This window comes from Ostrea edulis, chromosome 1 (genome assembly GCF_947568905.1).
Source record: "Ostrea edulis chromosome 1, xbOstEdul1.1, whole genome shotgun sequence".
Classification (NCBI taxonomy): domain Eukaryota; kingdom Metazoa; phylum Mollusca; class Bivalvia; order Ostreida; family Ostreidae; genus Ostrea; species Ostrea edulis.
The window spans coordinates 24,239,579-24,261,785 of NC_079164.1; the positions used below are offsets into that span (position 1 = coordinate 24,239,579).

General features: G+C 34.5%; 1 protein-coding gene across 6 annotated transcripts; it reads left to right on the forward strand.

Moving 5' to 3' along the window:
- Positions 1–48: 48 nt before the first annotated feature.
- On the forward strand, positions 49–22,176 carry LOC125663765 (uncharacterized). Of its 6 annotated transcripts, none has more exons than XM_056153109.1 (16): positions 49–243; positions 1,184–1,555; positions 3,012–3,140; positions 4,518–4,672; positions 4,949–5,167; positions 6,505–6,580; positions 7,311–7,454; positions 8,849–9,057; positions 9,258–9,470; positions 10,720–10,828; positions 11,119–11,330; positions 11,501–11,870; positions 13,080–13,395; positions 14,643–14,925; positions 15,582–15,598; positions 19,919–22,176. In XM_056153109.1, exons 1-16 carry the CDS (start codon positions 225–227, stop codon positions 19,938–19,940), a joined length of 2,865 nt encoding a protein of 954 aa, XP_056009084.1. In that variant the 5' UTR covers positions 49–224; the 3' UTR covers positions 19,941–22,176. The 6 variants fall into 6 exon arrangements, with proteins under 6 accessions (XP_056009084.1, XP_056009079.1, XP_056009080.1 ...); XM_056153108.1 differs by having other exon boundaries at positions 70–243; positions 9,258–9,476; XM_056153106.1 differs by having other exon boundaries at positions 70–243; positions 9,258–9,476; positions 15,586–15,598.
- The last annotated feature ends 31 nt before the right edge of the window (positions 22,177–22,207 follow it).

The window sequence follows — 22,207 nt, forward strand, 5'->3', positions numbered from 1 at the left end:
AACACAACATATTTGTTACAATTAATGGAGAGGTGAATGCTCTTCCGCATGAATTGCATTATGGGAAAATAACAAATGGCTGCCGAGGGCACCTAGCATGGGATCAGAAATATGATGGAGGTCAACAAACCCTCTATGGGTCCTTGCGATGTGTCGCAATCCTCCCAAATTATATTCGTACATTGATTTCTAAGGTTTAGGCGAATGTGTATTGCCTTAACAGCATGGGTATCAAAAGAAAGGGTAAGCACTTCGAGGTCGCAACGCACGTCCGATCTTGTAAACAAACAAAAATATACGACGATAAAATATACGACGATATAAAACTTTAGTTGTTGCAAGGATATAAAGCAGAGACGATTTTGAAATTAGATAACTTTTCGTTGAATTGCAAAAGAACAACACTGCAATTTATGTAAACCCATCCGTTATTCGAAAATATTTGACGATCTATATAAACAAGATGAATGAACATACATTAATGTAATATTTTACGTATATTTTATCAAAACCAATAAGATAATAGCAGACTCCACAAACTGGCTGCAGACTATCAAGAACCCTCCTCATTTCTGTCAGTTCGTTTAAGGTCTTGTTCACTTAATAGATATATATATATATAAAGTCAATGACTCCATACCTCCTTCGAAATATTGCAGAATTGGTTTCATCTTGATTGATAAGCCTTTGCTTTACAAACTAGTTTATCACTGGTTGGTGTGAGTTTTGTGATAAGTTTGTCTTGCCTCCACTCATTTCAAATCAATCAATTTATTAGTTGAATAGTTGTAATTCCTCTCCATACACATTGATTTTAGAGTATAATGCACTCGGTATAAAGAAATAATACCATCAGAGAACTTCAGTATTCCATAATACAATTTAATTTTCAAATATTGCTAAGTTTTTCTGTGCATCATAAAGTATACAAAAAATGTGTAAAATTTCACAGCAGTAAAATTCACACTTAAATTTCTATCTTTATGTACATTGATAAAAATTTATATCAGTCTTGTTACTAGTGTTCAACCACTTATTATATGTACACAAGTTTGCTCAGGTTGTGTCAAGATCCTGTGATAGTAAACTTATGAAGATTTAAGCACCTTTTTGCACTTGAATTTTGTTGAAACCAAAAATAACTTTTTATATGATATGCTAAATATAATACATTTTTCATCAGATTTCCAAAAAGCAGCTGCATTTATTAATGAGTTTCTGTTGAAACTCAATGAAGATGCTGAAGGCTCAGAGCTCAGAGACACCTTGAACTTAGCCCTTCTTCATATGCAGAAATATTATCGCAAGCTGCAAACCAGATCCCATGAAAAAAATGCAGAAAAGACACTATCACTTACTGCAAGGGGGTTTAGTCCAATGACTCCATTCGTTGATGCTCCAGACAAATTTCAGTGGAAATGGGTGAATTTGGACAACCTAAAAAATTTACAAGGAATAATGACAGATGAAAGTATGAATATTACATCATTACCTCCTATAATGCAAGCAGTGAAACAAAAGGATTCTGATTTACTTATGGAGCTTGTTCAAGGCGGTATGTATGAATATTAAATAGATTTTTAGCTCGCCTGAGCTGAAAACTCAAGTGAGCTTTCTTGATCACTGGTTGTCTGTGACTGTCTGTAAACTTTTCACATATTTGACTTCTTCTCCAGAACCACTAGGCCTATTTCAACCAAACTTTGCACAAAGCATTCTTAGGTGAAGGGGATTCAAGTTTGTTCAAATGAAGGATCTAAAGAATGCTATTCTAAAGGGGAGATAATCATGAAAATGCAAAAATAGGGTGGGGTCATTTAAAATCTTCTCAAGAATCACTGGACCTGAAAAGTTGAAATATACAGGAAAGCTTCCTAATATGATAGTGCAAATTCAAGTTCAGATAAAATCATGGCCCCCAGTTTTAAGGTGGAGCCGCAATAGGGGATCAAAGTTTTACATGAGAATATATAGGGAAAATCTTTAAAAATCATCTCAAGAACCACTGGGTCAGAAAAGTTGAAATTTTTATGAAAGCTTCCTTACATAATGCAGATTTAACTTTATTAAAATCATGACCCCCTGGGACAGAGTTCCAACTTCGTTTGAATACCTTAAGGACCAAGTGGGCCACTGAATAAGAAATCATTTGAGACCACATGAAATTTTAGTGGACCACACATACATGTATTATATAAGATTGAACCTTTCATGTCATGTTTTTTGCACACAACACATATCATCCCCATCTCGCTATCATCGAACCATATTCTTCCTTCTCTCCTCTTTGAGTAAAACAGACACGTTAAAGTAACCCTTGCATTGTACAACTTCTTCTGGTTTTCGTTTTTGGGGGTTTGGTACCTACCAGAAGCTGAACTCCCATTATAGTAGGACTGGGACTGGTTGTAAAGAAATATGTTGATTGGACAATTATGATTGCCAAGTGGGTGACGAGAATGGGAATTTTTGGCACATACAAGCAAAGTATGGTCGTCAATGTGAGTGGGCAAGCAGTAATTTGGAACCCTGACAGGGATAGGGTGGGGCCACTATAGGGGATCAAAGTTTTATATGCAGATATATATAGGAAATATCTTTAAGAATATCTTTTGAACTATTTAAGCTATATACATTCGTTACTATTTAAGGTAGGATTTCATATTTTTTATATAGATTCTTTATGGCAAGACCTTGTTATACTTTGGTGTTGACCTTGAACAATGGCAGGGGTAAGGTGGCTCAAGTGAGCGATGCAGCCCTCTTGTTTTTTTTTTAACTTGATAGGTTAATATATGCAAAACATGTTGGATATTCTGATAGTATCACAGCCAAAAGCTGTAAAATATGTAAATGGAGACAGTTTATCATGTATCATAAAATTCTGAACCCCACCAAGAAACTCACTTTCCTGAAAATTGTGCATCCTGTATGTCTGATAACAGACAATGTTGTGAGATCACTAGGTCTAGCTTTCATTTCTGGTAAAAGTATATTATTTATTCCTTTAGATCCCAATTGCATTGATGAACAAGATGGAATAGGACGAACAGCATTGTCGTATGCAGTACACTTCCATCAGAATGAAATGCTGAACTATCTTTTAGAAAATGAAGCAGATGTTAACATCACTTCACATGGTATGTACATGTAGTATACCCAATAAACAATATCATTCAAAAATTGAAGTGCCTCATAATGAAACAGTCATTGTCAACAGCAGCTATGCTTTAGATATCATTTAAGAGATATTGTAGTAGCAAGTTCTTTGCCAAAAATTTATAGAGGTAAAGTTTCCTTAAATCATTTTATCTTTAGAAAATGTTGAATAACTTTGTTCACTTTCTCAGATCTAATGATATTTCATAGCATAAATCAATAATCATCTACATGTAAAGAAGTGCTTTTCCTATAGAGGACTAAAGCGTGGAGAATCTCTAGATAAACAAATGAAGAATCAGGACAGAGGCTTACATTGTATATTAAGTGAAATAGCTTCCACTGAGTGAGCATATGGTAGTATGTGAATTTATGTGATAAGCTATCATAAGTAATTCGAAAATCATGGTACCTGTAACCTAGAGTTAAGGGGGGAAAATCATAATAATCTAAACACATAAATGGGTGTAATTGGATCGTTTTCATTTCCTGTTTCTTTGTTTTATTCCTTTTGAATTATGAATGTAAATTTTTAGGTTTTTGAAAACTATCATTGCATTTAAATAGCTGTTGCACTTGTCAACATAATTCCAGTATAGATACATATATTTAATTTACAGAATTTCAGTTGTGTTTATTGTCATGTCAACAAAGTGTTGATCAGCATGCCAAAATGTTATGATAGTTGTACTTGATTAATAACTTCAAGTAAAAAAAAAAATACACGTCACACCAGTAACAATGAAGTTACAAGTCACACAAATTTTATTTTCATACAATTTTTCCCCATTAAATGTAATTTTGTTGATGAGCCATCAGATTCAGAAAGCTGGTGGTGAATATTGCACTAAAAATCACTAGGTTGATCTGTGGGTGATATTGTATAATCGAGATGTTCATTATCATTCTTTTGAATTCAGAATGTTGGTACTAAACATGCTATGATTTGCGGGTTTTTTTAAGTTCCACATCTCACTGCTCTGTGTTTAGACCTGCATCATCATATCAACCAACACAAACTTGCAGCTGTATTTTTGTAGTCTGAATGATGAGACAATATCAACACACTTATAAATATGTCCTCCATATTTAATGAGAAACTAATACACACTCATAGTGAAGTGCTAGGGGGGAACAATTTGGATTTGATATAAACAGAATTCATTATATCCAATGAGTTCATGATATGTTTTAAAACTACAGGGAATAAAAAATCACTGTAAGCATGAATTCGTTATAAGCATGTTTGCTGTAACTGTATTTTACTGTATGTCTTTCACTAGTTCAATGTATCTCATGTCTAAGCTTGCTACATGTATAAATCTGACAGAAATCAGCATGATGTTATTGATTTCCAGATGGATCTACAGCACTCCACCAAGCCTGTCATGATGCAAACCATGTGGCACTAAGTCTCTTACTTCAGTATGGAGGGGATTTCACAATCCAGGATACTCAGGGGCGAGCACCCATACACTGGGCAGTAATAACCAAGTCCACAGAGTGTCTAAAGGTACTGTTAAGTAGTTTACACCATGGATGATGGAAAGGACTTTTCAATTCTTATTTTAATCAGCTTAAAATCAATCTTAACCAACTGTAGAATTGGTCATGGTGTTCTGGTGAAATGCAAAGTGTCTGTATATAAAGTTATTGGATGAATAAAAGCAATCAATGTTATCACATGTAGGTGTTTGCATGTTAGTGAAGAGTCATGCTGGGGACTGGGTGTCCCACTTCCTGTGAGATTATGACAACATTCTTACACAATTTTCATGTTTTACAACAGTACTTGATTCAGCACAATGCCGATGTAAACATTCGAGACAAAGATGGCCTTACACCATGTATGTGGGCTTGTCGGCTGGATCACATCAAACATTTTGAACTGTTAAGCAGCTCCCCAAATTTCACAGTGGATGAAGCTGATGGCATTGAAAGAGACCATAACGGGAGGACTTGGATGCACTGGTCAATCCGGAGGACAGAACCATTGGAGTGTTTACAGGTAGTGTGTTAGCATGAATTATCCACCATAGTAAACAGTAGGTATTGTGTTAGCATGAATTCTCCACCATAGTAAACAGTGGGTATTGTGTTAGCATGAATTCTCCACCATAGTAAACAGTGGGTATTGTGTTAGCATGGATTCCCCATAATAGTTAACAGTAGGTAGTGTGTTAGCATGGATTCTCCATCATAGTTAACAGTAGGTATTGTGTTAGCATGGATTCTCCACCATAATGAACAGTAGGTATTGTGTTAGCATGGATTCTCCACCATAGTTAACAGTAGGTACATGTATTATGTTAGCATGGATTCTCCACCATAGTTAACAGTAGGTAGTGTGTTAGCATGGATTCTCCACCATAGTTAACAGTAGGTATTGTGTTAGCATGGATTCTCCACCATAGTTAACAGTAGGTAGTGTGTTAGCATGGATTCTCCACCATAGTTAACAGTAGGTATTGTGTTAGCATGGATTCTCCACCATAGTAAACAGTAGGTATTGTGTTAGCATGGATTCTCCACCATAGTTAACAGTAGGTATTGTGTTAGCATGGATTCTCCACCATAGTTAACAGTAGGTAGTGTGTTAGCATGGATTCTCCACCATAGTTAACAGTAGGTATTGTGTTAGCATGGATTCTCCACCATAGTAAACAGTAGGTATTGTGTTAGCATGGATTCTCCACCATAGTTAAAAGTAGGTATGGTGTTACCACAAATTCTCCACAATAGTAAACAGTTAACAGTGTTTACAGGAATTGTTATCATATAAAGTTAATGATTAACGATCCCGTATATTTTTAGTTTACTTTTTTTTGAGTTATCTCGCTTTTGCCATTAGGAGTTATCATTTGAAGGGAGACAACACAGTTGTCACTCTGCACACGAGGGAGACATCATGAATTGTCTCCCTTCATATGACCAGTTCTTGACCAGTGAAATTGACTGTATTATTCTGAAGCTTCATAAAGGAATTATCTAAACAAAATTAAATTCTCTTGACAACATAATCATACACACACATTCAATGTTGATGGATAAAGAACATTGAACACTTGGTCTTGAGATGAAAATGAAAAATGTGTTTAAATGGGTTTTTTCTTAAGTCAGGTTTTTCTTTTCTTCACATTATCTCCTGAGCAATGTTGTCTGTTCATCAATTACTGAAAGTCTGTCAAGAAAACTTGAGCATGTAGTATGTCTCTTAGCTACTGTGATAATTTTACCTCAGGCGTCATATTAAACACAGGTTCCTTATGACATAACATTTCTGTCGATGCCCTGCACAATAAGAATCTAAAACATAGGAGCTTACTGTATTGAGTTGTTTTTCAGACATTATTAACCTCAGAAACGGCCAAGATAAAAGATGAAAATGGTAAAACAGTTCTATTACTGGCTGCAGAAACAGGTAATTATGACCCTAATTTGTAGCTTGAACACTAATTCTTTTTAGTACATTCTGTCCACAAAGATCTAACAGCATATACACAGAATTATTTTGGTGTGTGTGTGTGTGTATATATATATATATATATATATATATATATATTTATATAGATATAGATAATAATTACTTTTCGCAATGATCGGTAAAAGTATAGGTAAAAAATAAAAAAGATACACGAAGATGTTTAATAAAGCTTTGGCACTTTCATTTCAAATCTTCAGAAGCTTCTTTTTTTACCTATATATATATATTAGCTATAACATGATGTTTCAAGAGCATGCAATATCTTTTTGTGTCAGGAAAGTACATTAAAAACAGATGCATTTGGATGATTAAAATTCATTCAAATAAACAAAGCTTGATTCTAAATTGAATGCTGTTAGGAAAAAAAAAGACTAATGGCATCAAAAATGTGCATGCTCATAAGCTGATTACTTATTGACATGAACTTCAATAGCTTTTAAGCTTTGTTTTCATTTAATGATTTTCTGTCAGTTAAAATAAAACTAACCAATATAATTATGTATGATGGGGGAATTTCAATGAATATATAGAATTTTCTTTTGATTTAAGTGGACATGTTATTTTTGTTTACTGGCTTTAAATGTACCTGTGCATGATAATTTTTGTGCATTGAATATTTTATGCAGTGCAGCATTTTTTTAATACTGGTTCTGTATGTATTTACTAGGCTCCTTACTGGCATGTAAGATCATTCTAGAGATAGCTGGACGCCATAGAGTGATCGACCACGACAACAATGATCGCTCAGCCTTACATTTGGCGTCGATAAATGGACATGGAGATGTCATTAATCATCTACTGGATTATGGAGGTCGGTGATACAATCCATTAAAAGAAAGGGTGATCTAAAAGCATTTTTAATCATGACTAATTTTCCCCTTCACAACAAAGTTGCAGAGGATATACCGGTTTTAAGTGTGTTTGTTTGGTAAAAGTGGACACTGTGTGAGTGATATTTCAGATGCTTGTCTCATACTAGCTACAATGAGGGAAATAAAGTACCCTATTTATTTCTTGGTCATCAGGACAAAGGTCAAGAACACAGTCACTGAGTGATTGAACAGGACAGTTGTATGTGTGTAAACAATGATTTGTTCTTTATATTTTGTTCGTTTTACGTCCCTTCGAGAATGTTTCCCTCATATTGAGACACTACCACAAAGTTAGACCTATGCTTACCGCCCAAGGCCCTAGCAATGAGGGTTCTTTAATGTGGCAACACCTACCACGACACAGGACCTCCGATTTTAAGGTCATATCTGAAAGAAACATGATTCTCACTTCTAAATGCCGAGTGTTTGGCAAAGGAGCAATTACTGCCTATGTTTAGATCTTAAGTTTGACACAGCCATGCATAAGCGGGGGCTCAAACTCACAACTTCCTGGTTACAAAGCTGAACACTCTATCACTAGGCTGCTGGAACCTGTCTATACACAATATAGATTACATGTGCTATTGCCATCATTCTTGCTATATAATGACAGGTATAGAGAGGAAGTTCCATATCAATTTCTGGGTCAAAAGGTGAAGGTCACAGTAAGTGACTCAGTGTTAAAGAATATTGTTGAAAATTTATAAAGATTACCATTCTAGTTTTCATGCAGAGATGACAGTTTAGGAAAAGAAGATCCTTGTTGATTATTGGTCTATTGATCAAAGTCAATGGTTCAGAGTAAAATGTGGACAATCTGAGTACTGTTCTAGTTCTCAATATCCTAATTCGCACAGAGTACAGGAAGATTTTTATCAATTTCTGAGTTAAAAGAACCTTAATAGAAATCAGTGAAAAGTAATATTGTACATGAATGAAAAGTAGATGATCTTTCAGCCTCATACTTGTACTTTCTGTAAACATGGCAAGTTAGAAGGGGAGGATGCTTTTTGATTTCAAGGACAAAGATGAAGACATATTAATCTAACGCTTTACAATATCATTTAAACATTAATTATTGAGGATGTTACTTGTTGAATATGAGGGGATGTTCCACTTTGTGATGCCCCTGTAATAAATTAAAATTATGGAAATGATATACAATATACATGTGTGAACAAAGGTTCAAATACGATCAGCTATAAAGTGGGTGTGTTTTTTAAGTTGAGATGTTCAAAAATTCCTCAGTATAGGATCAATTAATTTCATCAGTGAACTTAAGGATATAATGTGAACAGTGTATGTAATGGTTGCATTTGGACTTTTTGTACAGCTGACCTGAACTTGCTGGACAAGTTTAATGCCACGGCTTGGGACTATGCCAGAAATAAACAACTTCATTACTGCCAGCTGATTATCATGTCACACCAGCGACAGCGTCTGCAGAGTAACCCAAGCACACCCATACCCAATCGAATGGGGCTCTCCGTGACCAGCTTTAACGGGCTGGGTAATGGTGATCTGGACTACGAATACATGATGGTCAGCTATTTCAAAATTGTTTTAGTAGATAATAAATGTTCATCTCTCACTGAAAACAGTGGTGACTAGTATGTTTAAAAGGTTTTAAAAAAGGAAAAGATCTTGCCTTAAATAGTATTTGCTTTCATGAATTGATTTTAATGCATTTCACACATACGTACTTACAATTGCATGAGAAAGATTTAAAATTTTTTTTTCAGAATTCCAGACAGAGCACTGATTACAACACCCCCATCACTCCTCCCCACCCTCCAAAGAGACCCAGGACCATGTCTACCCCCAGAACTCCCCTCAGACGGTCGCAGAGTTTGGGTTTGTCAGAAACAAATCAGTCTGGTAGTTTTGTGGAGGATAACCGTACATCAGCTAGTGCAGGGGGAGAATATAACAACAAACGAAAGGAGAGAATACAGGTAAATGTATGTACCATGTGTTCCAAACATCAGAATGTAGTGTACCATGTGTTCCAAACATCAGAATGTAGTGTACCATGTGTTCCAAACACAGAATGTAGTCACCTAGAACAGCCATATAGACATTGGTCAAGCACCCTTCTCCCCCCAACACTAACAACATACAACATAGAAACATACATAAGCAATTAGTCTTTGAAATCAGCCACTGGCCTGAAGACTAAGCCCAGTAAAAGTGGAGTTGGGCTTGTTAAATCATTACATGTATGAGGCCGTCAGGCCTGTGCTTTTCATCAATGTCACTGATTTTATATTAAAACTATATTATTACATATTTAAATGGAGTGATTGCTCAGAATCAATAGTATAGATAGTGTTTCTAGCACACTTGAACTAATTTTTTTTAATGCTTTATTTTCAGACAGTTACAATAACATAGACATACATGATATCACACACATACATACAATCACTCATACAAAAGCACTTGTAATTGTAATATCATAGTATTTGACAGCTAATAATAATTCAAAGGTATTGAAAATATACCTACCAACAAATTGATACTAAAAGTGATAATAACAAATGTAGCCCATATAGCTTTGGTTTTTCATCACTTGTTACACACTTGTTATACACAATATCGTAAACTTGAACTAATTTTGACTAAAACCCTATCAGTGATTCAATGAACTTTAAAAACTGAAAAAAGTAATACTTGGTGTTTGATTTGGGTCGATAAATTTTGTTTCTAATAGTCCAGATAAAGAGACCAGAAAGGCCAGTGCTCAAAAAAGGTTTTCATTAAGACTACAATTATTAATTATGGCTAATTTGACAAAATCATTGTTTAGAGTTATTGAGAAATGTAAAATTGTGAGTGCTACATGTATACACTGTAATTCTATATAGATTACTGATAAATAGATACAAGTAAGTTGATTTCTTGTAAATTTATTTACTTCTGTATGGTAAGTACTGTATAAGTGGAATTTTTAGCGAGACACAAATTTAGCGATATTCCCATAAAATTTTATGGGTATATGTATTTAGCGAGAGCTAATTTTAGCAACTTTATAATCCAAGAAAGATAACTATCAATGCCAAATTAAATTCTCGTTAAAAATTCTGCTTGTACGGTAATCATCCATGTATGTGTATTTATCAAGGAGAGGTTGTGTTGTTTAAAGATTTCACTCTTTCCAGGATACTTGATTGAAAATTTAATACAAATTTTTATTAAACATAGGTTCAGCTTAATCATAATAGAAGAGGACTGATGAATGGAGAGGGCCACCCTGATAATTATACCCAACGAGAAGATTTCCCAATGATGTCAGATGATGAACCGGAACAAGGTAAAACTGTTACAAATGTTATTTAATGATGATTGTAGTACACATGTACATGAATACATTTGGAAAGTAATTGTCGCCAAGAGATGAATGTTTTAACTTTAGTTTAATTCTATAGCAACTGTGATTAAATATGTACAGTTAAACAAGCTTATAATGAATCCAGGCTTAGTGATATCTGTTCTCCTAAGAGAGAAATATAACAAAAATTTTATTAGATATAATGAAGTTTGGTTATAATGAACTGTTTTTTGCTGACCCTGGAGGTTTGCTATAACTGTGTTTTACTGTAGATGAGGAAGATGTGGATGGAGTAAGTGTGGGAGGAATGGATGTGTCTGACATTGAGGATGAGGAACATGACGGTATGTCTATGGCCTCTCGTCAAACTGGAGGTCATGCTAGTCAGAGGAGCATCAACAGCCAGGGATCCCTACAGCCACGCCCACCTCCCAGATACCCCCACCAACCCAGTCCCCCAAAACAACAATTCTCTCAGTCACAGGTATGGGTTTATGGATTAGTATTGTATCTTTTGTTTTTGATGGGAGAAAACTCAGAATGATAAGAAAAAGAAAAACAGTGACAAGGTTGAATCCAGATATGATAAACTTTCTCCAAATGTAGATCTAAGGAATGTGTAAACAGTTAGATAAAATTGAGATAATCTTGCAGGAGGCACCTTTTAGTAAAACAAAAGAGGATAATCAAGATGGATTCCCAATGCAAAAAGTAATGCAACCAAAACCCCCTCCAAAATTCAATCAGCGGGTAATTTCTCCGCACTTTAACCAGCCCGTAAACCTACAGGAGACCTTCCCTCCAGCGCGCCCCAGACCAGCTCCCCGTCAGGCTCAGATCTACCGACAACAACCCCCGAGGCCCCCTCCGCCCAGGAGAACTCCCTCACCAGTGAGGCCTAACTCTGGTAATAAAGACCAGGAGAGGGGAAGATTTAGTCCTGAGAGTCCGGAGCAAAACTTTTCAAAGAAGCCCTCGCCTCCTAGTGAACAGAATCGACCAGACTCGGGTAGCAAACCTCCAGGTAAGTGTCTTCATATCAGCAAAAATGTGTACATTAATAAACAGGTAGATAAATACATACATTGAGAAACACCTGAAACTAGACATAAAGATGTTAAACACCGAAAGTGAATGTAAAAAAAGGCAGTTCACAAAGCATAGATTAAATTCCCTAATATATATGTTAATTGATGTTATGACCTAATAACATCACAAAAGATCTGCAGACATTAACATTGTTATATAAAGCAGTGTAATGTTTGTGTGCGCCGTTTTGAATTCATCTAACCCAGTGATATAATTAATCCTTTTGTAAATAATTGTATCGAGTATATTTTACTTACGTAATGGAAATAATGTCTTGCATGTTAAATTGGAGTAATATTTGATTATTTAAAACAAATATTGGCGAATGCGGTTATTCTGGTCTCTGGAATTTATTTAAGCTTTGTCGTCATTATGTTGAAATCTTGTACAAGGCTTGCTTGCCGTTTGTACAGATGCATGGAGTTCTTTGTTGGTATTTTAAGTAGTGTTATATAATGATAATTCACCTGAAAAACAAAATGTATTTGGAGTGGTCTCTAACAGTGAAAGTTTTTTTTAAATCCCAGAATATTGAATGTGAAGGAAGCATGTCTAATGGTTAAAACAGAAACTATCCACTAGATGTGGTGGAGGAGTGAAATGAAAAATAATTCACTAGAAAATTTTTCTATGCGAGTACCTTTTCCATGCAAGCACATATGCATTATTTTGATACAACTGGGAAATGAGACTTGGTTAATTTTATCTGACAGTGTAAATTCACTTTATCAGAATTCATTATAACCAGATTTATCTGACAGTGTAAATTCGCTTTATCAGAATTCATTATAACCAGATTTAGAAATGATAAAGAAATACAAGAGTATATTTAGGATCTTAGTTTGGATTTTAGTAAAGCGTTAGTCCATTTGTAAATTGCTAAAATCATACTACATGAGTTTTGCTATATTGAGTAAATCTTGCATGAGTAAAGTAGTGGAATATGATGAGCAGTGCATGATCTACTTTACTCAAACCTTTCCGGAAAGCTCAGCAAATCCATTTTTACACCCTAGTTTACTGGTACATAACAAGCTTGCTACTTAACATACATTATGATTGTGATATGAATTCATCTGCAAAGAGAAAATCTGGCAGTTTTAAAGCCTGTTATTGATTTATTGATCGGTTTTGGTTATTGTAGGTGTCGTTGAAGGCAGAAAAATTCCACCTCCAATGCTGACACCTTTAGAAAATGCTCCTTTGCCTCCATCCTTTAACTTGTTTGAGAAAAAGGAACGGAAAAAGAAAAAGAAGAGACGTGAAAGGGAGAAAGAGAAAGAGAAGGAGAAAGAAAGGGAAAATGACATTAAATCTCCACCGATGGACATAGAACCACCACGGGGATATGCTGCACCACTGCATCCACCCCCGTCAGCCAGTATACGTTCCCAGAGGGCACAGTCAGGAATCCCAGCACCAAGATACTCAAAACAGCAACCTCAGAGGCACGAGTCACGGTGAGTGATCCATAGGATGCTACACAGCTAGCACACCTTGTAAGTGAAAATAGAACATAAAGCAACCTCAGAGGCACGAGTCACGGTGAGTGATCCATAGGATGCTACACAGCTAGCACACCTTGTAAGTGAAAATAGAACATAAAGCAACCTCAGAGGCACGAGTCACGGTGAGTGATCCATAGGACACTACACTGCTCGCACACCTTGTAATTGAATATAGAATATAAAGATGGCAAACCCAGGTAAGATATTTGTAGCTCTCTGCAGAAACCTGCACGTGTACTAAATATGTAACTGGTGCCAATTTTTTGAGCATTTATGACAAATATTTATTAGTGACTTCCATTTTGCAGTCTGTGATAAACCACTGGCCCAACGACCCAGCCCACCAGGGTTTTTTTTTTTATCAGGCTTATTTAATAAATTCGCTCTGAAATTATACATCAGGCTAGTGAAAATTGGTATGGGTTAATAATTCGAAATGATTGTTACAATGGCTAGAAATCGACATTGGATACTTAACTTCTTATATATAGTGTTCAGTCCATACTTGGATTATGATGCAGAAAAATTATATTGTTAAAATGATTGGCAGATTAAAACATGTACAAATTTTTTATTGATAATTGATCTATATGTACAATCCTCTGCAGGTGAATATCAACACACCTGTTTCTGTGGCTAAAAGTTTTGTCTCACCAAAGCATTTCTTTCTTTTTTGTAAGAAAATACCTGAATTTAATATCTACAGTAATTGTACATGTACATTTTAAAGTAGAATGTATTTTCTAACTACATTGCAAGGAATTTTATTAAACCCACAAAATCCCACATGAACATAATTTGATAAAGATGGTAATTTATTCTTGTAAAAGACTCATTTAAATCTCTTGTCATATACATACAGTAAAACACACTTATAACAAACACACTGAATTGATTTCATGTTTATTGCGAAGTGATATTTATTCCGCTATGACAGGTTAAAAGCCAAAAAATTCTTTGGATATAGTGAAGTTTGGATATAAGAAACTGTTTTTCGCTGACACTGGAGTTTCAAGATAATTGTGTTGTACTGTATAATTTACATGTGTACATCAAATATCTCTTTTATGACTTATTCCATACACTGACATATAAGAGTTCACTTATTTAGAATCTATTTAAAGTTTTATGGTGTCCTCTGGTGAATATGTGGGAGTTTCATTGCCAGAATAAGACTCAATATGTAACTTTTATTTTAGGTATGTTGATGAGAGTATGGATGAGGAATACAGAGAAGATGCCAAGGGACCTGTAGTCAATGGTCATGCTGTGCCTGTCAGGGACACGCCCCATAAGTCCTCCCCCGCAGTACCTCGTCTCCAGGGCATGGACAGTGAAGACTACCTCGAGGAAAATGGGGACACCATACTACAGGATGTTATTGAGGAAGATGACACAGCAGGGCCCCTTATTCCTCCACCCCAGGGATTCAGAAGTTCGGGCCACGCACAAGGAAGGGCATTATCCCAGTCAGTCCCACAGGTAAATCAGGATTTAATTGTTTGATATAATTTGAAAGTAAGGTTGGGAAGCCTTGTACTTTTCAACTGATATTTTGATAATGTGGTGTGTTATACTAGTGTATTGCATCATGTTTATAGCAAAACTGTTATATGTGTATTACAAGAACATTTTATGTGCTTGGTAACTACCGTTAATGATATACCACCATTTAATGATAAGAGATGATTAAGTACTGTAATCACAAAAGTTAGTGTATAAAGTAGAGAAGTAAATGGTGTAGTTTCAACTGTTGGTGATATCAGTGGTAAAAATTGTCGTGAGGCGTCATAATTGTAAAGATGAGACAGTAAATGAATCATTTGTATTATTACAACTGCAACACTTTGTATCGTTAAGCAGTGCTGTATCATTAATGGTTATTACGGTGATGTAAACTTATCATCAAGAAACACTAGGTTGTGAGCCGTACAGTGACTAACCAAGTTCTACCAGAGTAGTCAGTAGCACCGTGTAAATATGTTGTTTGCTTTCGGATGTAAAAAATGCCATTCAGAATTGCTGAAAACAAAACTCACCAGTATGCCAAGATATGGATGTTTTATATAAACCAGTATATATGTTATTTAGTAATAGAGAATACACATACTGATGTTTTGCACTTTGTTGTTTATAAGGAAGAAAATCCAGCAGAGTAAGTGACCTTGACCTTTGTAACCAAGAGCATGTTAATGTTGTTGCATGTAAAGTGGGCGGGGTCACATATTAACACTTTTACTACAGAAGTGCTATATTGTAGTGCTCTTGTGTATATATTTACTGACCATGTACTTGTTCAAGAATAGCATTAATATTTGCATATACGCTATTTGTAGTAGAAGTATGCATACCTGTAGCTTATGAAATATATAGGTTCTGTTTCTTGGGAAGATTTCTCCTTGGTCACTAATTCTTTTATATATTGTAAGAGAACACAGCATCTAACAAGAGTTTACTTGGCTGCTCTCATGTAGCAAAGGTCAAGGGTATGCAAAGTAAGGGTGGATTTCTTTTTTCATGTCTAAAAGTGTTCATTTGTATTAGCTGGAACAGCAAATTTACAGTCAATTTGAAAATAGATAAAGTGAGTGGCATGATGGTTTCAATTGTAAATAAAATGTGCGGCTAAAATGTATTCTGTTTTGAAAAAAAAAACCCAGTGGATTTAAGTAAAAACTTATGTAGAGTATTATGATTATAAAAAGATTTACTAATATAGGTCAAAGACAAAGAAGGGCTTCCTATTGGTCAAATGTAGTCCGTTATATGAAATAACTGTGGAATGTAGCACGTCTTGTGATTTTGGTAGAATGGTGCTTAGAATTGAATGAATTGACAATTTAACTAAATTTCCTAATATGTGAAAAAGGATACCTAGAAATTTGAAGTGTGCAGTACACAAGTGATACATGTACATGGCTATAATTAGTTGTACAATACCCATAACAACATTGACTTGACATGATGGGATACACACAATATGATAACATTTATACAGAATATGATCATTATAAACAGTAAACCAGGCTGAGGACCTATTCTAACCCAGATCCCCAAAGGAACTTTCCTTTTTATATGCCCATCGAAGACAGGACGTATTATGGCTTACCATCTGTCTGTCTGTCCATCTGTCTGCCCAGACCTTGTAGGCAAAATGAACCTTAAGCTCCAGGATCTTACAACTAGGTACATTTGATCACCAAGTCCATGAAAGGAAGATGCCTATTGTTTTTCAAGGTCACTGTCATAGTATCAGTTAATAGGAAAACCTTGTAGGCAGAATACATATCAAACTATTGAGGCTAGGTCTGTCAAACTTGGTACACATACTCCTCATGCCAAGTGGAGGATGCCATTTGTTCTTCAAGGTCAAAGATCAATGTCATAGTATCACTTTGTAGAAAAACTTTGTAGGCAGGATACAGACCAAACCATTGAGGCTAGGCCCATCAAACTTGGTACACATACTCCTCATGCCAAGTGGAGGATGCCTATTATTTCTCAAGGTCAAGGTTGTTCTATCACTTTAATAGTAAAATAATCTTGTTTGTGTTTTCCAGACTTTTTGTTATGAATACAGGTGTTGCCCTGAAATTTGTCAGAACCCCCTTCTCAGAGAAATACATGAGCAGTTCACATTTCAACTTGATTGGTGCACCGTGACCTACTTTTGGACCAAAAGTAGTTGAAATAGTTTTCTGGATTTTTTCTCGTCATAGATATAGATATTGCACTGAAGGTCTAACAGGCGTATGTTGTACTGTTTGCAGTACTCTTGTTAATAATTATCAATAAATTATGCACTGAATTCACAAGTACATATAGTCTACAAACACTTCTTAATTATAAGTAGATCATGCTAATCATTAGCTTTCAAGTAGGAAAAAATAGAGAGATCATCCAATGAACTTGTATTCTTCACAAACACTCATGTGTATATATTGCTGACACTGTGTAAATGTAGCATATGCAAATTGAGATTTTACCTTTGATTGTTAATGAGAGAGAGAATAAATTCTATTGCTCCAGAGTGCCAACCAGATACACATACAGAATTATTATTTGAATATTTTCAAAGTCTGTTTTATAAGAAATAAAATTTCGTTTTTGAATTACATGAGAGTTTGAACTGCAAAACTCACACCAGCATACCATATTTCTGTACAGAAGTTACTTATATTTCAATTTTATATTTATTTATTATATGAGATAAAGCGCTCCTTTTTCATCCTTTGACACTGTAGTATGATATTTTGGAACAACACTGGATTTGTTTATGCGACTGAAAATCTAGAAACCTATAAATGTACATGATAAATGAAAACTTGAGAGCTAGAAACAGAAAACCTGATACACACAAAACACGAAAACTTGAAACGATACACACAGTACACACATGCAGTGAAGAGCATAGTCTGACATTTAGGTTTAGCTACCATTTTTTAAAACATTTAATGTCCAATTGCAGATTACGAACAAGGTCAGTTTTAATGAATAATGTTGAATTTCTACGTAAAGAGAGGAAGTCTGATTTGTGTGCTGTTTGATTTTCCTTGTCTGCTTAGCTTGGCTGATTGTATTCCATTTGAATTACGGAAATATAACTGATATTTGATACCTATTGCATACTGCCTGCAGTGATGTACGTTTAGGTATGGAACAAAAACAGATATGTATATAATATATGTAAATGGAATTTTAAAATATTGATTGTTTCGAAGTTGGATCATATTAATCTCTTTGAAATTTGCAAAGCTTTTAGAATGATTTTACTGACTGTATCAATATGATGGTAGGGATATTGATTATTTTTTATTCTTTTCATTTTAATTTGCATTTCATCATCCATATATATAAGTTTTAAATCAAAGGTGGGTCATATTATGATCTCTTGAACACTCGCTAAGCTTTAATCACTTCAAATGATTGAGGGGAATATTGATTTGTTATTTGAATTATTAATTAAATTTTGGTGCTCTTGGAAATCCCACCAAATGCGTCTTGGATATTGACAGGTTAATAACATGGCACAAGTGCACTTCAGTGGTTCCAATATTGATTTCCTCACTTGTAGTATGTAATTGTGTCGCCTGCGTTACGCAGTGGCGACATATAGGGATCACTATCCGTCGTCTTGCGTCGTCGTCGTCACAAAAAATTTCTGTCACAGTTTTCTCAAGAACCACATGGGGCAACTCCCTGATATTTGGCACAGAGCATCAGTGTGGCCAACTGTATTGTGTAAGACATTTTCGAATCTGTCGCTTATCAACTTCCTGTTTGCCGGGACTTAGAATTTTTTACAGCAAAAAAATTTCTGTCACAGTTTTCTCAAGAACCACATGGGGCAACTTCCTGATATTTGGCACAGAGCATCACTGTGGCCAACTGTATTGTGTAAGACATTTTCGAATCTGTCGCTTATCAACTTCCTGTTTGCCGGGACTTAGAATTTTTTACAGCAAAAAAATTTCTGTCACAGTTTTCTCAAGAACCACATGGGGCAACTCCCTGATATTTGGCACAGAGCATCAGTGTGGCCAACTGTATTGTGTAAGACATTTTCGAATCTGTCGGTTATCAACTTCCTGTTTAGTGACAAAAACCATTTCAATAATTTACTTTTTCAACATTATACGTGATATATTACATATAGAATGAACTATCAGGCAACACATGTCTTCCGGGGAAGACTTAATACTGCGTTCATTTGAAAATAATTTCTGTAAAGAAATATCGAGTGTGCATCTTCACCTTTTGTGATTTTTTTTCTAAGGTTTTGGTTGTTTAGAATAAGTAAAATAAGCAAGGGTTGTAGACCTATTTCATGCATTGCTGATTTTATTACTGTGCAACAAGACTTCATTGATAATGTTTTTCATACACAAGAATTGCTACATTATTTGAGCAGTTTCCCCTCACAATATTGTTAAAAAATTTCCAAAAATGGTCAGCCAAAATTTCTCAAGGAGATTAAATGATTAAAGCTTTATTTCCATTATATGAAACTTGCATCTTCATCAGGAAAACATTGGACATTAACATGTTTTCTAGAATTTGTTGAATTTATGATGTTTCATTACAAATTTGAAGCATTATGTGAAAAAGTTGCAAAACAAAGCTATTGTTACAAAAATAAATAGTTATCATATGTTCATATAATTTTTCAAACAATTGGAAGAAGTCAACATTGAAAAATTCCCAATATCCAAAAATGTTGATGATTAATTTCTCAAATCAATAGTGCATAATGTTGCTTTTAAATTTGGCGTGGAAAACACTTTACTTGGCGTGCATACATATACTGGATATCTATTTTCAAGAAAATCTGAACGTTTATTTTAAGGAAATCAGAATGTTGTACAATGTATCTATTATAAAGAATAAAGAGTTATTGGAGACTTATGACTCATTTTCCAAATTATGAAGACAAACAAAAATCCATATATGTTGATTTTTTGTTTTTGTTTTGTAGGACGGCAGAACAGCCCGAATGACCCCCACAAGTGCTAAACCTCCAATCCCCTCGGGAAGAAACAGTGCCCGCAGTAGTACGTACGGGAAAAGCCCTTCCCCTCACACCCGTCGTTCTCGCCCACCTACAGGTCGATCGTGACCAATGTGCCTCACACATCAACTGTGATTTGCTAATATTTCCATACTACCAGCTAGATTAGACAGAAATCTTCTATGTAATATGCAGCTTCCGAACTGTGATAAATATAGTCTTATTTATTTTTAGTCTGTCTGGAAACTAGAGCTCAATTATTTATTAAGGAATGTGTGTCAGTATGTTATGAAGATATGTGAAAAGTAGACCAAATGTTATTTTATATTTGTTTACTTCTGATGCTATTCAGAACTCATAAATGTAATAATCAAATGTTATTTTATATTTGTTTACTTCTGATGCTATTCAGAACTCATAAATGTAATTATCAAATTAGGTTTGAAAATAAAACAGTTTCTGTTAGAATTCCAAATTTATGCATTGAACAACAGGTAGGTATGTCAGATTTAAAAGAAAAAACAAAACAAAAAATCTAGTATTTAGTATACATTTTACAAGCTCTCTCAGTAGAACAAATCTTTTCTTATCTACACACTAGACAAAACATGCTTGATAAGTTTCAGTGTTAAATTGATTTTATTGATTCATATTGGAAGGGTTATACCGTATAGACAGGTTACATTTAGAGGCATGAATATTGTATCTCATATAAATAATGTATGTATTATACATGTTATATGTATTCATTTCCTTTTATTTTGAATGTGTTATATGAATTTCAATTTGTATATTGTATTTTTCTCACAATACCCCAAATATTCCGTCCACAAACATATTTATAATTTTATTTTTATTTTTGTTTTTATTTAAAATATATATTTATTCTAGTGAAACATAAACAATATTTTAAGTGGCTTTGTAAAAAAAAAAAATCATGCAAGAAACCGTCCATTTAATGACTAATTGGTTTTGAGACTTTTTTTGTTTGTTTATTTGTATTTGATTGCTGCACATGTTAATTAGTCACGCATATAGAATACACCGAGTCTGCAACTCATTTTCATTATAGAAAAAAACAGAAATTATTGTACTTTCTTGGCACAGTAAGAGAAGACTGCTTTCTCAGATTTTGACAATTCAAAGTATGCAGTTAATTATGCTTTTGGGTTAAAAATTTGTGGATCATACAAAACCTTATAAAATTCAACCACTACTGAGTAGTGTTAGAATGGACACACTGGTACGGCATGTACTGTTAAACTGTTTCACATACAGTGCTGTGGATATTCTTGCATCAATACATTAAGTCATTACATGTAAAAATGAAATGCATGTAATTGTTATTTAATATGCTGTGATATTATCTATTTATATATTGAGGGATTAGTCATACATTCCTGTGAGTTATCAACAGAATGTTACAAGTACATCACTATTATAATCTGTAGACTATTGACTGGTTGAATATACTTGAAGATAATTTATGCACATTGGGCCTTCAAGCACCTGATAAGTTGATAGAAGATATATGTAGAGTCTGTTTTCTTTGTTGCTGAATTCATTTGAAAAATAGCATTGAGCTTCAACAGAAAGAAGTGGAAAGTTTTATGACATCTAGGAAAATCTTATAATTATATGCTGTTAAGTGAAAAAAAAAATGTAAACACTGTTTAAAATTGGAAGATTGAACAATATGGAAACTTCCGGCAATTGTTTAAACTTTGAACGAATGTAATTTGAATTTAGATGCCCCGTGTAGCATGCACAATCCTGACTGAAATCAATTTGGACCAACTGTTTATTGAGCGATTTTCTCCACAGTGTTTACAAATATAATCTACAATTTCTCATTGGTTTTATGCTGTGGGATTTTTAAAGTCCGCTTGGATACGTAAATCATGAAAGTATATTTATTAATAAAAATTTTTGTTGGCAGTAATTGTTTAAACAGCATTAAGGAAATAGACGTCTGATTATTTCCATTGGTTCGTTTATGATGTAGATTACAATGACATAGCTTTGTATCCCTTGACTTTGTTTACAAAAACACCATTCCCGTATTGTAACAGTCCGTATCTCTGATATTAACCTGCTAGGAAGAAACTATTCTGTTACGTTTGTATCTGCATCCTCTACTATCAATTTGATGTACTAGATAAACAAATATTTCTTTAATCGTAGATCACACACTCTCTTTAGAGAAATAAAAGAGAATAATTATAGTATGTGTTTTGTTATTCATGAAGCCTCACT

Excerpts from the sequence above, each read along its gene's own strand:
- LOC125663765 (XM_056153104.1), top strand. Across the intron at positions 11,331-11,500 it reads AACAATTCTCTCAGTCACAG|GAGGCACCTTTTAGTAAAAC; the intron begins GTATGGGTTTAT and ends ATAATCTTGCAG. Across the intron at positions 14,926-19,918 it reads TATCCCAGTCAGTCCCACAG|GACGGCAGAACAGCCCGAAT; the intron begins GTAAATCAGGAT and ends TTTGTTTTGTAG.